General features: G+C 37.1%; 1 protein-coding gene and 1 long non-coding RNA gene across 4 annotated transcripts in view; one reads left to right on the forward strand and one right to left on the reverse strand.

The window, feature by feature from the left end:
• Positions 1 to 1,831: 1,831 nt before the first annotated feature.
• LOC115231238 (putative ankyrin repeat protein RF_0381) overlaps positions 1,832 to 22,500 on the reverse strand; it is a 32,558-nt gene continuing 11,889 nt past the window's right edge. For 2 of the 3 annotated variants that reach the window (XM_036499995.1, XM_036499997.1), the window contains exons 5-11: positions 20,351 to 20,563; positions 16,610 to 16,785; positions 13,240 to 13,382; positions 11,329 to 11,379; positions 8,460 to 8,530; positions 4,206 to 4,278; positions 1,832 to 2,299 (exon numbers count right to left, since the gene is read on the reverse strand). In XM_036499995.1, the coding sequence (XP_036355888.1) occupies positions 2,100 to 2,299; positions 4,206 to 4,278; positions 8,460 to 8,530; positions 11,329 to 11,379; positions 13,240 to 13,382; positions 16,610 to 16,785; positions 20,351 to 20,563 (927 nt within the window). In that variant the 3' untranslated portion in view covers positions 1,832 to 2,099. The remainder of the gene's footprint in view (positions 2,300 to 4,205; positions 4,279 to 8,459; positions 8,531 to 11,328; positions 11,380 to 13,239; positions 13,383 to 16,609; positions 16,786 to 20,350; positions 20,564 to 22,500) is intronic. The other variant, XM_029801303.2, reaches the window with a different exon arrangement.
• Positions 4,500 to 5,878, forward strand: LOC115231236. Its single transcript, XR_003883507.2, has 3 exons — positions 4,500 to 4,515; positions 4,550 to 4,553; positions 5,695 to 5,878. It is a non-coding gene; the product is annotated as an uncharacterized LOC115231236 (long non-coding RNA).

Raw genomic sequence — 22,500 nt, forward strand, 5'->3', positions numbered from 1 at the left:
TATATATATATATATATATATATATCAGTAACAATAAAGGGTGAAATTAATTAATTTGGAATAATTATTAATTACACCAAGTAGATTTCGGCATGTAAAAGCCTCATTCGAGGAAAATTTAAGTAATACTAAGCAATTAAGGGTTTAGCAACTGAGATCCCCCTTTTAGTAGAAAGAATAGCTATAACTCTTTGACTGCTATTTCTAAATTCGGTGTGTGGTGAGGCAATTCGTTGCTAAACCCTTAATTGCTGAGTATATATATATATATATATATATATACAGTCCTTAAATCGTAGTCTTCGTTTCTGCTGGGGGCTCTTTCCATAAAGAAGTTTAGCATATAGCATCTGTTTAGGGATCTACTCTGATCATTAATCTAAAGAAAATGTCCAGTCCATCATTATTCTCTGTGCTTTTATAATTTGACAATTTCAACCTCTCTTATCTGGGCAACAAATTTTCCTTTTGATGCTTTTAAAATATGAAAATTACTTTGACAGTCATTGACCAGAACAAGATGAAGATCTCAGTCAGTAAAGGAATTTGTCTGGGGTCATCAAAGTTTGAAGTTACTCTTTTTAGTTTTATAAAGTCACTAAAAGTCTTACGTTTTCTCAATTTAAAGAAAACTAACACTTTTATAAATGAGTTTATTGCTACGCATTAAATGTTAAACTAAATTTGCTCCAGCTGGTCTATATAAACAGTAACCTATAGCTTTGAACAGCTTTATTATTTTGTTGTGTATTTACATGGCATATAATGTGTGAATAGAATTTCTCCCCCAGTTATCCAAGCAAAAAATCAGAAACTTATGTTATCAATTTATTTGGAATAATTTTGTACAAAGTTTGATACAAAATAATTTTGTTGTGTCTGGGGAGAGTCATTCTCTTTTAGTGCCTTATTATTTAACACACTCAACGGTAAAATTTCGTTTTGCTTTAATAGTAATTATCAATTTCTGAATAAAGTTTCTTTTTATCTAATTTAAATATCTTGATTATTTAATTTGAAAACAATCAGGTTTGTTCACTTCTATCACAAAAGAATCCAATAAAAAGTGGAGAATACTTATGAATCTTCCTTTCCAATTCCACAAAAGTCTGCTCGGTAGAGCTTCCTGTCACATCCTATAATGTACATAAGGGTCTCATGTGTTTTACTTATTTAATCTTGGTCTCTGCTGTAAGAACTTGAAATCTAATTTCAAATTAAAATAACAGTGGAGTAATATGAAGGTAAATATTGTAGGGAAGAATTGTACTCTTCCTTTATCTGAAGTTATTTAAAAAGAGGGAGACACTGTGGCTTTTCCACAATCACGTGCAATTAAAACAACAAATGTTGTGTCAGGATTTTATTATCTCAGGATTTTTCAGCACAGCTATTGTTTAATTATAATTTTTTTGATTTATTTTCATAAGTATAAAAGTGAAGTTTTTTTTTTACTGACGAAAATTTCAGTAATTAGTAAATAACGAAGGTCATAAAGTAAGAATATAAAATTAGAATATTGTATATTGAACTCAAAACCCCTGAATTTTTATTCAACCACCACCACTTTGGAGAGTCCTGTCTTAAACCACAACAGGACAAAGTGAGATATATCCTTAGATACATCATGTATTATATAGAAATACTATCTCTATAGGATATATAAAGGGAAAATACATCAATATATATATATATATACCAGGCATTCTACTCTCAGCTAAAAATGAAGGTAGATAACTATCAATATAGCAGAAGATATTAAAGCTGTCTATATAACAATGGGGTTGTTTAGGGAAGGGATTAGATATACAACAACAGCAACAACAATAAATGAACATTTCAAAGTTTGTCTTTATTTTAAATGTGAATTTTTAACAAAGGAGCCAAACCAGTGAATAGATCACTATGTGGCTGATATACCTGCTAGAATTAGCAGCTAAATTCACACAATATCACTGTACAGAAGGGCATATTGGACAATGTGGTTGTGGGTTCTCTTTGGAAATAGGCATGATGGTCTTGGCTGGCATGTGTTTGATCATAAGTCTCTGTTTGGTCAAGGTTAATCTGAGGCTAAACAACAACAGTTACACAGAAATTCACTTTGCGTCTAATGACAGACATTCCATCGCAGCGTCACATTCAGCTTCTTCAAGAGCTGCACGTAATGTTGCGTGTGTCCGTGTTTCTGGGTCGCAAGTTTTGAACCATTCGTAAAGCATCAGGTAGCCTTGTTTTACAGCGTCAATAGACTCATCATCAATTTTCAGTTTAGTTGTATCAACTCCTAAAACTATCGCTGCAAAAGACACAACAATAAGAAATAAATGCAACAACCTTAACAATATTAACAATAATATAAAAGATGTGTGTTGTTATAAACATAACAAAGAAACTATTTCAAGAGAGAAATATAAAAAAATAGCTAAGAAACAAGAAAAATATAAGACATTGTTTTCTATTTCTAGGGATGATGAGAAAAATAACAAAGTGGTTAAATTAAAGGTGATTTTAAAAAAAACATTAATTGAAGTTTACACTTGAGAATCTTTTAAGGTAAACCGATGGCAGATGTGTTTGTGAAGGCAAAAGTGTATGAGAACCTAAAGAATCAACATAGGGTACCAACAGGCAAACCATTTGATCCATTCATTTCCTCTGCTCAATATTTCTGGGAGAGTTGTAGGGATAGAGACCCCTGGCATTTCTTCCATTGGGGCCTATCAGATGTAACCATCATTATATATTTTGGTTGGATTCCCAAGCATCAACAACTAAGTCTATGGATATCATCCAACTATTTAGTGCTTGGTCTACCCCTGGGTCTCCTACTCCATTGGTTTGACTTTGAGAACCTGTCTTGTAATTCATTCCTGCGACATTCTGATCACATGTCCTAGGTACCAGAGATGTGAAGAAGTGGCTCAACCTGGAGAGACTCCCAGATCTCTGAACTATACATCCTATTGGGTAACATTACTCCAGAGACCCTTTAGAAGAATCCCTTATATCTGTCTTAATCTGGCAGATTTCAGATCTGATACTCAAAGGGTCATGAAAGTAATGTCTCTCTGTGAAATCAATCACCTTGCAAAGTTCCCAAAATGACACTGAAAATCAAATGAATAATGATAGACCAACAGTCGATTATTCTCAGTCAAATTCAATCCTTTTTGAATCTACTCCAGATTCAATCAATTCTCCTGAACCCATTCAGTTATTCTTATTTCTCAGTGAGAGAGAGACCAGCCATGGTCTGGCTTCACTTGTGAATATTCATTTTCTGTCAAATTTCCTTAAAGCCATTCTCTCTTTTTGGATGTGGGGAATATGATATGATTTGGCTGTGTCACCCCTATACTAAGTCTGTTTTTACTGAAGCATTTACAAACATATGTCATGTGGTAAAGTCATTCCAATATGGCAATATAAAAGAGAGAATACCAAACTAATTCCCTATGGATACCGTATTTATTACAACGAGTGGCTTGTAAACGTATCTAACGAGCGAAAGTTAGATACGTTTACAAGCCACTCGTTGTAATAAATACGGTATCCATAGGGAATGAGTTTGGTATTTTATTTATTACACACGAATAAACGACCATATTTTATTAACCCAATAACTAAATTTTTCACGTTTAGTTGTTACTTATGAATGACAAAAGTAGTGCCGTCACCGGGACCTCGGGTCATCACCATGAATTGACCAATCAGAAGCAGCGCTGTCACCGTTACCTCGGGTCATCACCATGGATTGACCAATCAGAAGCAGCGCTCGCAGTATCTGACATATGTTAGATACCAAAAATATCTCAAAGTGTTCTCAATCACATGTGTGTAATAATTGCAATTATCACTTTCAAACACAATAACCCAATCCCTAATGGCTTCAAGAAGACCCTAACTCATGGTCTTTTGATGGAGTAAAGACGAACCAAAAACGTTGTCATTAACTCAGCTGTTTACCCTTAACATATTTTTCTTCTTTCTTCCAATATTAAATGCTACTTGTATTTTCTTGTGTATCCACAATTACCAACCTCAGTGGATACTTTATGAAATACCAGTAATATCATTAATAGAATTTATTTTGCAGCTAACCATTCCACTGGAAATTAGGAATGTAACCTGTTCTCTTTCATCCTGACAAGGTGAATGTAAAATTTATAGAAATCAATTAGGTAGTGTAATTTTATACTCACCTACTTGCCACCAATCTCTTCCTAACCTCTTAGCCACTCTCAGAAGATCCTTCTCCTTCAGCTCTGGACTCCCTGAAATAAATATTTCCAAATTTTATAATTTATACTAAATTTCTTAATCTTTATTCTTGAGCCATGCTTATCATCAATGGTCAACTGGTGACCACTATGATTTTGGTCAACCTTTTTTAATCTATGTAATAGCTCAATATTTTGGTCCACAACAAAATAGATTATACTTCTTAAACTTCGTCTCTCTATCAAGACATCCTACATAATCTAACAATGTTGTATTTATCACATTTAATTAGTTAGTTAGTTAATTGGTTCAAATCAATAGCAAGTCATGTAGGGGACATGGAGTTAAGTACAGGTGTGTTCATGTAAAGGTTCGGCCATTGAGGTCAAGAGAGGCTTTGAACAAAGCGGTCGTCGTCATCTTCACCATCTCGTCTGGCAGCTGTTCAAGGATCCGCAACCCGGACGGAGAAGCTCCTCTCGATTGAGATGAATCGTCGCAGGTAGAGCTTTTCGGAATGGCAGCCGACACTACTGGAGCAGTGTGAAGAATTTCGAGAGTTTTCGTTATGTGTGTCGAGAAGAATACCAGGTCGTCTAGGGGGACATGGAGTTAAGTACAGGTGGTGTTCATGTAAGAGCAGGCCACTGAGCTCAAGGGAGGCAAAGCGGTCGTCGGCATCTTCACCATCTCGTCTGGCAGCTTGTTCCACGGATCCGCAACCCGGACGGAGAAAGCCCCTCTCCTTCGATTGAGATGAAATCGTCATAGATAGAGCTTTTCGAATGACCCCGCAGCCACACTCTGGAGCAGGAGTGAAGAACAGCTCTTTCGAGAGGTTACACTTTCCGCTTATGATGTTGTGGGCGAGAATGAGATCACCACGGCGGCGGCGTTTTTCAAGAGAATAAAGGTCGAGCGTCCTCAGCCTTTCTTCGTAGGACAAATTTTTGAGACCATGAACCATGCGGGTAGCCAGCTTCTGGACTCTTTCGAGATGCTGTATGTCTTTGAGGAGATAGGGAGAAGAGGCTTGAATCCCGTACTCCAATATGGGTCTCACCAGCGTGACATAGAGTGGTAGGAATATGGCTGCTGTGAGCATTCCGAATGACCGTCGAATCAAGAACAGAATTCCGCGTGCTTTGTTGGCAGCATGGACGCACTGGGCCGAAGGCGAAAAGGAGGAATCCACCAAGATACCCAGGTCCTTTACCTGATCGGTCCTTTCCAGCAGCAGATGATGACCCGTCCGAAATCAAGTTGAGTTGCAGGAGGAGAGCCAACAGGCAGATGACAGCACTTTGACACGTTCAGACACAGGTCCCATTCGTTAGACCACTTCCAAATTTGGTGGAGGCATCGACGAAGATCCTCTATATCACCGCGAGGAGCGACCAGTTTGATATCGTCGGCAAATAGAAGGGTGTGTTGCGTGAGGTCGTCGGGCAAGTCATTTATGAAGACCAGTTGATAAGACTATTTTTCTCACAGTTCTCTATTTCCCTTCTTATATCTGTACCAAACCTGTGACATGACTTCACTCACCAACATTTTTCTCATCTTCTGCTTAATTCTAATGTCAACCAAGGTGGTTTCCAAAGACCTAACCACAAATACACGGCAGACAAATTCATGTAGGATAAACATACACCTGACATCTTTGTGAAGGGTTGATGTTGGTAATCTTGAATCGTAACTCCGCACATCCCAGTTCACAAGAACATCATCTGATTCAGGAAATATTTTAAGACTCCTTAATAACGAAGTTCTTTAAAACCCTTTATTCCCCAAAGGTTTGGCTTATCTATTGCTCATAAGATGTCTTCTTTTTGTGCTATTATCTCGATGCCTCTACTCTTGTGGGACAATGAGGTAGTGTACCATCACCCTAAACAGTTTCTCTTTAACCTTTGACATGCTTTCTTCTGCTACTTTGAATTTCACTTATTTTTCTGCTGAGCTTTGGCAAATGACGGCAACATTTATTTGCCTTCAACCCTATTCTTGACCAACTAATTAATAAATACAGTCTATTCAGAACTATTTGCATATCCTTTTGCTCTGTTGTTTGTGTTGTTATGTCATCCATTAATGTCGTCTTAGGGGACTTCACTCGAGTTATTTCTTCTGATCAATCTGCTGATCTAATAAACATTTCCATAACAAGTACAAACAAAATGACTGATATTGTGCAACCCACGGCAATTCCAGTCTCCAGACGATGCGAGTCTGTTGTGAAATATTCTGTCCTGAAGCGCATTTTGAAATTATTACAGCAACTCTTCATTAGATTCTTAATCTTTTCTCGTATATAAAAGACGTCCGTTGTTTTCAGCAACAATTCGTGTAGTACAGAACGATATCATTATTAACCTGATCAAGCCATACAACATTCAAATCGCTTTTGTTCTTCTTTGTATCTTGTATCGCATCCCAGATTCAAAATGCAAGTTCCACACATTCAGGGATTCCTGCCTTCTCTCTCTTTACTCTTTACTCTTTTATTTGTTTCAGTGAGCTGACTGTGGCCATGCTGGAGCACCGCTTTTAGTCGAGCATATCAACCCCAGGACTTATTCTTTGTAAGCCTGGTACTTATTCTATTGGTCTCTTTTCTCGAACAAATAAGTTACGGGGACGGTTGTCAAGTGAGGCTGGGGGAACAAACACAGACACACAAACATATACACATACATACATATGTATATATATGCGACGGGTTTATTTCAGTTTCCGTCTACCAAATCCACTCACAAGGCCTTGGTCGGCCCGAGGCTATAGTAGAAGACACTTGCCCAAGGTGCCACGCAGTGGGACATTAACCCGGAACCATGTGGTTTGTAAGCAAGCTACTTACCACACAGCCACTCGGACGCCTTCTGGATACTTTCCGTCCCATAACCATTATTTTGGAGATATGTAGTTGATCTCTTAGCAAGTACACCCATGTAAATCTTGCCATCTTCGTTCACGGTTGGAATTGTTCTGAACTGGTCGGTCGATTTTCCTTTAGCTCCCTTTGATAAGTAAACTCCTTTTACCTTGCATCAGCCATCCAGTTCACCTTTATATCACAACTTCCAAAGTAGTAGGTAATACTTATAACACAATTGGGTATAATGCTTGTACACTTTCCATAGTACACCATCCCCTCCTGGGGCACTCTTTGCTCTTGTCCTCTTCCCTCAGCTATATACTTGCTTCTTACTGAAATCCCCAAGCTGAAATATTTGATTGCTGGTTTCCTTGGTAATTTCAAACTGTCCATGAGTGGGAATGTTTGATTTCACTTTGTGTCAGTGTAGGACGCCCGTGTCAACCCGTCTCTTTGCATCTTTATTGCATTTTAGCTTTCCACTCTTAGTATCTGCAAACTGTTTATGAGTAACCTCATATGGGTTCTTAGCAAGCTGCTCTCCATACCCTTTACTATCCTTTCCTGTTTCAACATGTCTCATATTTCTTTGAATAAGTTGAAAAGGAACGCTTAATTTTTTTGAGGACATGACAATCTTTCTAGAACATGTGCCACAATAAAATGCACCCAGGACCCTTTATAAAGAGGTCGATGTTAAGAAGGGCATACCACCATAGAAAGGCTGAAATATTTTAGTGAGATGTGTTCCTCAACAAATGAAGTTGGGCAGTAATTCTCAATAAGAACTGACTTGGACAGTGACCACCCATGGGAATATGGAAATCATAAATGATGAAGGTCATATCATTGCATTGTATCTTCAAGCGAGAAAGAGAAACAAGGGTTGTTTCATCAAGAAAGCAAAGTCTTCTGCTTGGATAAAGACAATGTTTAGTGGATGTAATGATAGATTTAGTATCAGTGAAAAACGACAGGGTGTTCACACTTGGAAGGTATTTCATAGTAATTCTGCCACATTATGAAAAGCATCTACCTAAACAACCACAATAATAAACAGAAAAAATCATAATTTCCTCACTTGTTTACACTTAAACTACATCACTAGTTTCCTGTGGAAATGATAAAATTAACTCTGTTGTGCCTTTTTAATCCATTATTACCAACTGTGCTTACCTCGATGGATATTTCATGACCTTTCAGTAATATCCATATCTTTAATACAATTATTTTGCAGCTAATCTTTCAATTTGAAAGTAAGAATATAACCTGTTTTCAGTTATTCTTTCAAGCACAATATGCCCAGGGTAAGTAAACTTTATAGAAATCAATTGGGAACTGTTATTTTATAGTCAGCACCTTGCTTGGATGTAGCCCCTAATAACTGTGCATCTGATTGAACTCCTTTGTCCTCAAACTTTGGAGACACTGAAAGAGATATTTCAAGGTAAAGTATACTAGCCATCTCAATATGGCTAACCACTAAGGGTGGCTGTTACTGTAGCTTGTAGCCCCAGGAGATCATCGTCTCCAGCTGGCTTTAGGCACACTTTCTGTGCCCTTATGATATTTGCAAAGGGAGGTCATCCCTCTCTCGTCAACCTAAGTGATACGCACGGACTGCAGTTTCTAGGTATTTGCCTGTCTTCGATATTTCAAGGTTTTACATTTAATCGTATTTCTTTATTATAAATAAACTATATTCTTTTATTGTTAGACATTTCTATCACCATGGTCAACTGGTGACACTCTGGGTTTGGTCAAGATTTTTATACTCTCTACAGTGACCCCATGTAATAACTCAGTATTTACGTCCACAACGAAATTGACTGACCGTCCTAAATCTCCACTATCTATTAAGACATCATACATAATCTAACAATGTTACCTTTATTTCATTTAATTATCACTTGATAAAACTGTTTCCCCTTAGTTCTGTCTTTCTTTTCTTCTATCCGTGTCCAATCTATGACATATCATTGTTGTCTCACTTCTAGATTTCACTAACCAACATTCGTCTCATCTTCTGCTTAATTGTAAAGTCAGGGAAGTTGGTCATCAAAGATCTAACCACAGACACAACAGACAACTTCAAGTAGGATAAACATACAACTCCTCTCTTTGTTAAACGTTGCTGCTGGTAATCATTAATTTTAACTATCTGCATCACAGTTTAACAGGATGTCAAGTGAAATATTTGAAAACTCCCTAAAAAATGAATTTTTTTAATGGTGAGCAATGAATAGTTTTACACAGGTGGAACGGAAAGTGATATCAGGTGTTCTAAAAGACATCACCTCATTAACAACTTATAAGAAACTGTTCATCCATATATTATTACAGTGAAAATAACTGAAATGATATACCTGAACAGGTTTTCAAGAAAATAGGGTATCTCTGTTGACCCTATTTTATACAGCAGTCAAAGTTTACCCACTCATTTGATGTTTCCTCTATGACTGTGGTGGACGTCCATGGTTTGAAAACCCAGTCACAAGTAAATTTGAGAACACAAAAGTTACACCATTAAATGACAGAGACTGTCTTTCAGATGCCAATATAAGAAGAACATTACGAGGAACATGTAACTCTACTTACATCCCACACCATCAACACTACTATGCCATTTGTCCCTTATGCTAATTAAGATTAACTAATTAAAAAAGGTCATTATCATGCTTTATGAAATAGATTTAATTAGTGTCGCATATATAAAAAATATATGTTTCACAACATACTGTTTGTGATACGGATGAAAGCAGAACAATAACATCTGAACTTTACTGGACGTTGGATGTCAATAATCCCAAATTGTAGGGATATGGTCCAATACCCAAGAAAACAATAGAAATCCATAGAGGGCGCACAATGTAAAATCTTAGATGAGGGCAGAAGATGATGCTATGACAAAATAAGGTTACATTTCAGAGATAAAAGCATTGAGTACTGGTGTGGACGTAATCACCTTACCCACTGCCCCAAACTGGCCGGCATTAAGCTAACGTTTCAAATCAGTTTTCTTATACATATTAAAGCGGGGAACTGGCAGAATCGTTAGCACATTGCCCCAAATGCTTAGAGGCATTTCTTGAGGTTTAATGTTCTGAGTTCGAATTCTGCCTTGGTTGACTTTGCTTTCATCCTTTAAGGGCGGATAAAATAAGCAGCAGTTGAGCACTGGGGGTGATTAAATCGAAATACCCCCTACATCGAGCTCTCTGGCCTTGTGTCAAAACTTTAAAATCAATATTCTTATACCGAGTTTATAATATTTTTTTGTTGTTTTATGACCCCAATATGTATTCAAATCAGAGATGTTCTTGGTAGATACCCCCAGTGAGAAGCAACATGTTACGACAAATATCTCACTAGGCAACAACAACAACAACAACAATAACCTATCGGGAAACAGCCCAGGACTTGGGAGAGAAAGAAAGAAAAACTTTCTCATCAACTCACCTAAGGTGCCACCCACGTGGGACTGAACCGGAACCATGTGGTCGGTAAGCAAGCTACTTACCACACAGACACTCTTTAATAGAATTACTTTACAGTTAAACTTTCAAAAACGCAATTTTTTTTACATTATTGAGAGACATTCCTATCAGCAATGGTCAATTGGTAACCATTATGATTTTGGTCAACATTTTTCTAGTTTCTGTTCACCTGTTTACCCCTACACAACAACATATCTTAGTTCTTGGTTCCAAAAGACAATATTAACTCTATTGTGTTTTCTAATTTATCCATTTTTCCATCCAAGGCAACAAAGATTTTATGAAATTTCAGCGATATATTTCATCGACTCCTTTTGCAGCTAACATTTCAAATGAGATTAGAGATGGCCCTGTTCTCAGTCCTTCTGACAAAAAAAACAGCTCAGGGAGTGGAGAATTTATAGGAATCAGTTAGGTACATTGATTTCTATAAATTTTTCCATCGCTTGTGTTTTATGGAAACGAATTGGTCATAGCAAGTGGAGGCGCAGGGCTTAATGGTTAGGGTATTTGACTCATGATTGTAAGATTGGGGTTTCGATTCCTTCACCAGGCAATACGTTGTGTTCTTGAGCAAAACACTTCCGTTCACTCAGCTGGCAAAAATAAGTAATCTTACAGCGAACTAGTGTCCTGTTCAGGGAGGAATGTATACGCTAGAGAAACCGGGAAACCAACCCTATGCCTCTTATGGGATAACATAATTAGGTACAGTTATTTCATACTCACCAACTGGTCCTGCCACCATCTGGACTTCCATCTTTGACGAATTTGGACCAACTGAAAAATACATTTCAAAGTGGTTTTAGTAAAATTTCTTTATCCTTTCTAATAATCGATATTTTATTATTGTGAGACATTCGTGTCATCACTGATGACAACATGCTTTTGGAGAACATTTGTATGCTTTCTACAGTGGGGCCAAGAAATGGTTCACTATTTGAGTCCACAACAGAATAGACCACACTTAACAACCCTTCTCTGTCTCTTAAGTCATCCAACAATTCTAACAATTCTGAAATTATCTCATTTAATTATCCCCTAATAACCGATTTTCTCTTAGCTTCGTTTGGGTTTTCTTATGTTTGTGCCAGATCTATGACAAGACATCTCTAATCAACATTCGTCTCATCTTCTGCTTAATTCCAGTGTCAACCAAGTTGAGCATCGAAGTCCTAGCCTCAAACACGACACACCACTTCCAGACGGATATATATCTATATCTATACTTGTTTTGCAAGATTTTTGATGTGAAATGGTGTGTTGAAACAGATATTGTTGTATTTAGGAATGGTCATTTTGCCAGTTAGCCAATAAAAACACACGCACTATATATTTAGTGTTACTTTGCTTCAGCGTTATTTATTTTTTTACTTAATCTTATTTTCGGCCAGAGTTCTTTCGTCACACTCCTGTGACCTCATCAGTGGTCCTTTGCTTTCTTCTTTCTTATTTGTTGTCTCTCTCCTTACTAACCATCAGCCGTTTTGTATTTTGTATTCCTATTGTACGTGTCCTCATTTGTGCATGCGTATACCTCTATGTGTGTCTATGTTTAGTTAGTGTGTGTGGGGGTTGAAGTGCCTGTAATATTTGTATCTCCTGTTTATATACGTACGTGTAATTTGTTTTTGTTTTTGGCCGAAATAAGATTAAGATTAATGTAAAAAAATAAATAAGACTGAATCAAAGTAACACCAAATATGTAGTGCGTGTGTTTTTATTGGCTAAACTGGCAAAATGACCATTCCCAAATACAATATATCTATCTATCTATCTATCTATCTATTTATTTATCTCTCTCTCTCTATATATATATATATACCTGCTCTCTTTGTTATTGGTTACTACTAGTAATCTTTAATCTTAATTACCCACATCACAGTTCTCCAGAATGTAATCAGATTTGGGGAGATATCTGAAGATATTTCAATGTCATTCATCCTCCTGAATAAAGCAGGTCGAACAGAAAGTGACATCAGGTCTAACAGGAAGTGATATCTCGTGTCCTAAATTAACACACTACATTCACACAAAACCTCATTAACGACATAAAACTTGTCGTCCACACATTATTGCTGTGAAAATATTTGAAACGGTTCAGAAGAACTGATACTCGGGAATACTAATCTATACATCAATCAAAGTTTCCCCACCCTTTTGATGTCCCCTCTCAAATGTTGGCACCTAAACCTTCAGTTGAGATTTTCTTATTGAGTCTCTTATTTTATAAAAGCTCACTTTGATATTCATATAAATGCAGTTGTTTTTAATTATCAGCTTCCGAAGATATTGATAAATCATTAATAACTCTAATCACACACAAGATGTCGGTATTTACTGATAGAACCTTGGTGATTTATTGGTATTTAGTCACCATTTATAATTCAGTATTCTTTATTATTTATATTGTGGCAGAAAGTAACCATCTTGAAGTGTGACAAGTCTTCTAATTGGACAAGAACAATGTTTAGTGGGAGTAGTGAGAGACATAATATGACAGAGAAAAGACACCTGGAACATCTTTTATCAAAAGTGTGCTTGATTAAGTCAGAACTGGATCTACACAACAACATGAAATACAATATTCCACACCATAAACCCCATGAGACAAACAGACAGATCATACAGTATTCTTACCCAAATTATTTTTGCTCGTTATATTCTGTCCACACATATGGCATCGTTTAGGTATCTTTTGGGGACAGCATTTCTTACACAGCGAAAGATGTTTACATGGAAAGAACGTCTCTGTGGCCACTTCGTCTTCACAAAACATACATCTGAGGAACAAAAACCTGAACACATCCCATTAATAACATTCATTTATAACAAATATTACATTGCGTGCATATTTACAGTAGAGAATATTATGCGAGACCACAATTAAACAATTACATATGGGCGAATTTGTGAGTATATAAATGCAGACACAGACACACAGACACAGACACAGATACGCACACACACACACACACATACACACACATATATATATATATAAATGGACACAAATATTAATAAGTATATGTCATGACATTGATACATCACAAAAACTGATTTACGCAAAGTGAACAACATATATTCCAGAAATATAATTCACTTATGTATATATATGTGTGTGTGTGTGCGTGTGTGTGTGTGTGTGTCCGAGTCAGTCGCCATGATAGATTGTTAGCCGCTACACACATTTTTTACTCTCCTTGTTTTTTTTTTTCCGTGTCCCTTTCTGTAGAAGAGCGAAGGCTCGAAATGTAAAAGACTTTTTCTATTCCTTCAACACCACCTGTCATCGTCTTTTGTTTTTTTCGTAAACTCTCCCTATATATATTATATATATATATATATATATATGTATATATATGTATGTGTGTGTGTGTGTGTGTGTGTGTGTGTGTGTGTGTGTGTGTGTGTGTGTGTGTGCGTATATGTATATATATATATATATATATATATATATATATATATATATACACGGGGGGAAATAAATATTCGTGCATGTCAAAATTCTTTATTTATTTAATTTCTAATGAACATAAATGGGATATACCACTATTATATATTTGCATACAGATGCATAAACTAAGAATATGCAAAAGAAACTAATAAATTATAGTAACTAAGGAATTTATATACAATTATAAATATTTAGGGGTGAAAAAAGTATTCGTTCAGAATATAAATAACTGATAATTCTGATATGATACTTCGTAGCATAACCATTATTCAGTTCCACTTCAACCAATATCTTCTTGTAGTTCTTCACCAATGACTCGCATGTTTCTTTAGGAATTTTTTCCTATTCTTCTTGACAAATTTTCTTCAAATCTGTAATGCATGTTGGGGCTCTTGAATTTCAGTTTTCAAATAACGCCACAAATTTTCAATGGGGTTCAAGTCAGGTGATAGGCTTGGCCATTACAATAATTTTATATTGTGATTGACAATCCATATTTGGTAGACTTCACCGTGTGCTTAGGGCCGTTACCCTGTTGTAAAACCCACCCTTCACAAAGCTGGAGCTTTTCAACAGAGTCCCATAAATTATTGTTCAAAATATTTGGTACATCTCTGCATTCATTCTACCATCTATCACATGTAAATTGTCAGTACCATTTGCAGAGAAACACCCCCACACCTCCAATCTTTACGGTAGGAATTGTGTTTTTACTCCAAACATGGGTAAGCGAATTTCGTCCAAACAATTCGATTTTCGTCTCGTCTGTCCATAGAACATTTTCCCAGAATGTATCAGATTTATCTTTATGTTCATAACAAATTTTAAACGGGCATCTCTATGCCTTTTAGTCAACAGAGGAGTTTTTCTAGGAGAGCGTGACTTCAGTTCATTCCTATGAAAACTCCTTTCTGGTGATTATTGCGTTTTTTTCCGATTCTTCTCTTCATTTTTCTTAAAGATCTTGGGGAAATCTTGCGTGGTGCTCCGGATCTTATTCTGTTTTCAACAGTTCCCGATTCCTTATATCTTTGAATAAATGAAGATATGGTAGTAAGCGGAATACAAAGTGTCTCTGATATTTTCCTGTAACTTTTACCTACTTTCTACAGTTCAATAATTAAGTTTTTCACTGAATTTGCGAGTTCTTTACTTTTCGCCATTATTGCGATATCACTTTATGTTGTCTCAGTGCTGAATGAAGAAGCTAGTGTTTTGACACTCAAAAATGAAAACTGATAAGATTATTGGAATAAACAAGAAATTTCTAGTAAAAAAATATTTTAACAGTATTTTGTGGCATAGAAAATCATACATTTATTCTGCACGAATACTTTTTTCACCCCTAAATATTTATGATTGTATATAAATTCATTAGTTACTATAATTTATTAGTTTCTTTTGCATATTCTTAGTTTATGCATGTATATGCAAATATAGTATTGGTATATCCCATTTATGTTCATTAGAAATTAAATAAAGAATTTTGACAGACGAATATTTATTTCCTCCCCACAGTATATATATATATAATATATATATATATATATATATATATATATATTATATATATATATATATATATATATATATATATATATCTTTCTCTTTTTTCTCTTTTTACTTGTCTCAGTCATTTTGACTGCGGCCATGCTGGTGGACCGCCTTTAATCGAGTAACACGACCCCGGGACTTATTCTTTGTAAGCCCAGTACTTATTCTATCGGTCTCTTTTGCCGAACCGCTAAGTGACGGGGACATAAACACACCAGCATTGGTTGTCAAGCAATGCTAGGGGGACAAACACAGACACACAAACTTACACACACATACATATATATACATATATACGACGGGCTTCTTTCAGTTTCCGTCTACCAAATCCACTCACAAGGCTTTGGTCGACCCAAGGCTATAGTAGAAGACACTTGCCCAAGGTGCCACACAGTGGGACTGAACCCGGAACCATGTGGTTGGTAAACAAGCTTCTTACCACACAGCCACTCCTGCGCCTATATATGTATATATATATATATATATATATATATATACATGTATGTATCTATGTATGCATGTATAAATACGTATGTATGTATATATGTATCCATGTATGTACACTCATTGTATGTGTTTGTAGGCGATTTTCTCAGGATAGCTCACATGGACATGACTGGGTGGGACAGAGAAGACAGAGGAACAATCTGTTGGTAGACAGATAAATTCCATCACTTCACTATTTACTTCTACATTTTCTCATTGGTCCCAAATCTTTAAAATAGGGAATTGAGAGAGGTGGGTGGGGATTTTAGGAGAGGTATAACAGTGAACGCAACCAATCATTTGAATGTAATCAAAATAGTGTCCTTTCTTTTAATTAGCTTAACATCTGCATATTGTTTATTTTTCTTCTTGCTGTTGTTGTCTAACCTTTCATTAAGCTACTAAGACAGTATAATGTATCAGTAGAATTAAAACAATATAAACATATAAACATGGTTATATACAAAATAGAAAATGTAATGGTTTATCTTGTCATTGCCAGTGAATACTTACTGCGGTGGGAATAACATATTTAACGTCTTTTTTAAATTTTCCTTTTCTATTAGGTCCAATGGTGTTCTGCCAATTTTGTTTTTACAGTAAAAGTTGGCCCCGTGGTGGGCTAGGTAGCTGGCAACTACCACACCAGAGCACCTTTCTTCGTTTCCCAGTTTCAGCTCTACGCAGAACTACAAATGATGAAATATAAAATGATGAGTTAAAGATTACACAAACATATACTAAAGATGCCCCAAATTACACAACAGTTCAACTACATTTACACATAGTTTGTTTCTCCAGTGATTAAACTATTCACACAGCGTTGATTTCTTACATCATCTCTTAGTTGAGTCCACTTTTCATTATCATTTGTTTTACTTTACGTTCTACATTAAGACAAAAATTATGATCATATATTGAACAAAACGCACATTAGTGGTCAACGTTATTGCTTAACAATGATATTTAATGAGTAAATATTTACTTGCCAATCACAAATGTCACAAACTATTCAATAAAAACACAATATAAAGTTATTATAACATCAAGTCAAATATACAAAATATAAGGACAGAAATGTCACAATAATGAAAGACAACAAACCAACAAGAACCTATCTCTACAACTGGCTTGATAAAGCCAAATGGCCATAGCAAGAGAAAAACTTACGGAAGAGTATTGTACATATAAGTACTAGCTTAAGGTGACCCGCTCTACGCGTGGGTGAGGGTGTGATTGTTACTTTCTGTTGCTTCCTTTGTTTCTTATCGCCATATTCACCCTCTTTGTTCCTCTCTCCTTTCTCTCTCACTTCCTCACTCTCTTACTCTTCCTTTATCTCGGACTCTCCCTCACTTTCTCTTGCTTTTTATCTTTCTCTATCTCTCTATCTCCCATTTATGAAAAATTAGATTTCCGTGCTTAAATTACAAATCTTCTACTTTACCATGTTGAAAATTTGATTGAAATCAGGCAAAAGGTGTCCAATCTGAACCCCCAATTGTCCCCCAAAATCAATAAAATCCCTATTTTCACACCAAAACGACCACAGTCGCGCCCCAAAAGTCTCTCAAACAATTTCTCACCGCAAGTTACCCCCTCTTTTAAATTGTAATCCCCTTCCAGGCCCAATTACACATCTTTTTACATAAAAATCCAATTTGTATCATCGTTCGCCTTCTTCATTTGATAGATTAGAAATACATACCCGGTCTTGTTCGGGATTAAAATAGTTTATTATTGTTTTACTAGTTTTGGTATAATAACCCGATTTCATTCGGGTCTAAACGGGCCACATTTTAAAAGATGAGGGATTTTGCCCTAGAGTCCATGCCTTTCAATTGAGCAAATTCGAAGTTCCAATACAAACTCGCTAGCACTTTTAACATAGGTGTGTTTATTTTTAGCACAATCCAACCACATATGTACACAGTATATATATAAATTAACACAATATATCTGTTTAATAATATCTGTTATGATTGTGCGATGGAGGTGGGCGATATTAATTCACTGTTCTAAAAGACCTGTGGCGAGAATATTTAAACTTTTGCGGTTGTCATCGCTTTCTGTCTATAGATACAGACAGATGTACAGTGAGAGAGGTGGTGGAAGAAAGAGTGACAGAGAGACGTCGTTATAGAGGGATCAAAAAATCACTCTTTTTGCCATAGCAACCACATCTTATAGCTTGCGAATTTTAACCATCGCGGGTCTCATTCTCACCACGCATTTAGTATCCTTGCCAATTTGCAGCTCGATCCTTGCCTCGGTTTGGCTGCCATTAACCTCCAAAGCAAAATGTGCATAAAATTTTCGTCAAAGGACTGTTTTATAGATATGAATAACACCACAAATAATATAAGTTATACCAGAAAAGAGAACAGCAACAACATAGCAAGGCCTTCAGACATAACAACTAAATCAACACCACATAGACATATCCACGCAGATCAATAATGTTTCTATAATTAAGTGGATTGGAGAGAAAAACAGGGTATATAAGGCATCGGATTTTGTGCGCGAGAGAGAAGTCTACCATGGTATGATTATGTGATGCATATGGATGAAGATAGCTTCATCAAGAAGGGGTGATCTCTCATTGTGGAGGGAATGTGTGGAGGGGGTAGACCCAGAAAGACGTGCAATAATGTGGTGAGAAAGGACCGTCAGACGTTGGGTCTCACAGAGGGGATGAAATGGGAGCGATACTTTTGGCAGTCTGCTGTACTTGAGATAATATGCCAAGCTAAGTCGTCGTTGTCCTTGCATACTGTCATGACCCCTGTATCATTCTTCGTCTGAGATATCCTAATCTTGAGGGATCATGGGTGCTGATGCTTCGGAAAAATCACCCATGCTGGTGTCACATACAAATATCCGTGTCGGTGCTGCAGAAAAGCACGCAGTACATTATGTAAATTGGGTGGCATTAGGAAGGACGTCCAACTGTCGAAACCATGCGAAAAGAGATATGGAGCCCAGGTAGCTTTTCAGCTGACCAGCTTCTGTCAAAGCGTCGAACCCATAACAGCTTTGAAAACAGTCGATACATTATCATGATGATGATGATGATGAATTAATAAGGAAACATCTTTTGATGAAGAAAGTGAAGTAAGGGAAGTAAGAATCGGTGTCACAGTTGAGGCAGAACACCAACGCATAGTTGATAAATTGTTCAGTGTTAGTCTGATGGACTATTCCAGTGGGTGGGGAGGTCGCTGGCTGCCAGAGTAGGTTCCTCTCACCAAAGTAGACATTACAACAATACACAGATGACCATCAACTGCCTGAATAGTAGTCAGTCATCTGTAGTGAGCTTTATTCATATGGGAATAGCCCAATGTCATAATTCAAAACTAACGCAGCGAAAATTTTGAAAAGTTCCCCCAGTTCTGAAAAAAATCGATAAATTCGACATGGGGTCGAGAATCTAAACTTTTTATATGCAACACATCTTCTGTCTAGAGGACGCAACTCGACCTTTTTATCGCCCAAAGGGACAGCTAGGAACATCGTATACACAGAAGTATTCGAGTGAAGAGAAGATATTGCAACCTACACATGCGCCTTCGTTCCCAAGAGGGAAAGGACTAGATTGGGACTAGTCGTTGCCTACTAGGGGCTCTTACATACCCAGGCAATGCCGGGCTATGATGCTAGTATTATATAAAAGAAATGTGACAGAGAGCTGTTTCAGGCAGAATTCTTCATGGAATGGACAAGATGTATTTATTATCATGGCACCAGCACTATAAATGTTACTGTCTATCATATGAACCTCTCTTCTACCCAGTATCATTGTTAATTCAGAATAATATCTCCTGTCTTGAATAGATCATTTCTCCTTCAAATTTTGATGACCGTGTTTGTATGGCCAACATTCGAGATGGATCACCTTCTCTACCATGGAGAGGTCGTGCCTTTGAGGACGGAAGGGGACGGAATAGAGAATAGTGTTTGTTACATAATAATATAACTAAGGGTTACCATTGTGACTGGATCAGGAAATGGTAATGGAGGATGGGGTTGGTAGGTGAGAATTGCGATACAAACAATGTCTGTTTCTGTCTGTCTTTCTCTGTCTGTTTGTCTATTTTACACCCACACAGACGCACAAATGCACACACACACACACACACACACACACACACACACACACACACACACACACACACACACACACACACACACACACACACACACACAACACACACACACACACACATAGTCACAAACAATGTGAAAACTTACCTGATCTAACATGGTCATGTGCTCCACCTCAGAATGAAAGTTGTTTTCTGTTTCTAACGCCAGATGCAGGCAATTATTTCCTCCATGTTCGACAACATTTACATTCGTGCCCCTGGCTATCAGCCGCTGCATTATTCCGAGGTGACCGTCCGAAACAGCTTCAAGCAATGGTGTCCTATATTCTTTGTTCACAATTTCTAAATTCACCGAATCCTTTGTGGAGGTAAAAATGGAAAATGAAAATTTACATGAAAATCAGGGTTGATATCAATGTCATTACAGTTTTCTACGGGTACTAGATCAAACTGATCAAATACATTTGATGTTTGCCAGTGAAATAAATATTCCATAAGGACCTTCTATAACCTGATACATGTGTGTGTTAGAGACATGATAAACATATTAAGATGTCCTACGTTTGCCCCTCTATAGTAAGTTGTAGGGCAACAGAACTAGAGTAAACACATGATTAGCAGATCAAGTCAAGTAAAGAAGAATTATGATTTCTAATGTTTACTTTTGACGTTGCTACATTAATAAGGGGTTCATAAAACTGCTGAGCCGGTTAGCGTCCACATGCATAAAACTAATGCGCACGCACGCACACACACATAAACATCAGTGTTACATATATAAATACATATAATGAATTGGGGAAACGGAGTTCACGAGAATATGCATCACAACGACCGTTTCGACCCATCTTGCATCGGTCGCTTGCGGGTGGGCTACTATACAACGTGTTGTGTTGCATCCTCCAGTGCAGATGCATCTCATCGGGTGCCTTGTTTTAATGTAAAGATACCTCACTAAATATATTCAGTTTCACTTGACATGTTGTTGCTAGGAGCTTCTTGGATTACAACATGAGAGACAACAGCCTCCTGGCAACAACAACATTCCAAGCGAAACCGAATATATTTACAGAGGTATCTTCTTTAAAAGAAGACACCCGATGACATGCATCTGCACCGAAGGATGTCCCACAACCAGTTATACAATATCCTACCTGCAAGGGCCCGATGCAAGATGGATTGAAACAATCGTTGTGATGAATAAAAATTCTCATTAACTCCATTTTCTGCTTCCCTCATTCATTATAAACTGAACGAACACTGCAGAATACATGAAGTAGATCCAGTGTCACTTATAGCTCAACTGTGGATGACATGAGGTAACCGAATCAGCGAAAGATCTTTAAGCGTCATACTTCTAAATGTATACACAAATTCCAAATATTTACAAATACACACGCACACACACACACACATACAGGGAAGATGATGCTTTGGACGGGAAGAATTACAGAGGTATCAAACTATTAGATGAAGCAATGAAAATTACAGAGAGGGTCACAGACAAAATAATTAGGATGTGTGTTAGACCAGAAGAGATGCAATTTGGTTTTGTGCCACAGCGAAGCACCTCTGATGCTATATTCCTGATAAGGCGGCTGCAGGAGAAGTACAAAGCCAAAGATAAACTCTTGTACTGGGCCTTTGTTAAACACGGAGAAAGGCTTTGACAGGATCCCTCGATCCCTTATTTGCTGGTCACTGCAAAAGCTAGGGATGGACGAATGGTTGGTGAGAGCGTTACAAGTCATGTACAGGGATGCTGTCAGTAAGGTGAGGTTTGGCATCGTGTGTAGCAATCAATTAGGGTACAAGTAGGGGTTCACCATGGATTAGTCCTCAGCTCCTTCCTGTTTATCAGAGTCCTCCAGGCAATAACTGAGGAATTTAAGATGAACTGCTTCTAGGAGATCCCCAATGCTGATGACCTTGTTATCATAGCCGAATAACTTTCAGAACTAGGTAAATTTTAGGTATATCAGTAAGGGCTAGAATCAAAGGACCCTAAACTTAGTCTAACAAAAACCAGTTTTAGTAAGTAGGAAAGCGGACAATTCACAAATCCCCTTAGGAAGATGGCACTGTTCGATCTGTAGAAAAAGCGTAGGTAGGAAGTTCATAAGATGTGCCCAGTGTAAGGTATGGACACATAAGTGTTACAGCAATATCAGAGGAAGGTTAACAGGGATAATAGTTTTTCTGTGTGGAAGGTGCACAGGTACAATAAACAGCACAAATGTAGAGAAAATAGAGCCATCAATTGCCAGGTAGGTAAGCTACTGGTAGTTGATAGTT

Source organism: Octopus sinensis, unplaced genomic scaffold, assembly GCF_006345805.1.
Source record: "Octopus sinensis unplaced genomic scaffold, ASM634580v1 Contig17917, whole genome shotgun sequence".
NCBI lineage: Eukaryota > Metazoa > Mollusca > Cephalopoda > Octopoda > Octopodidae > Octopus > Octopus sinensis.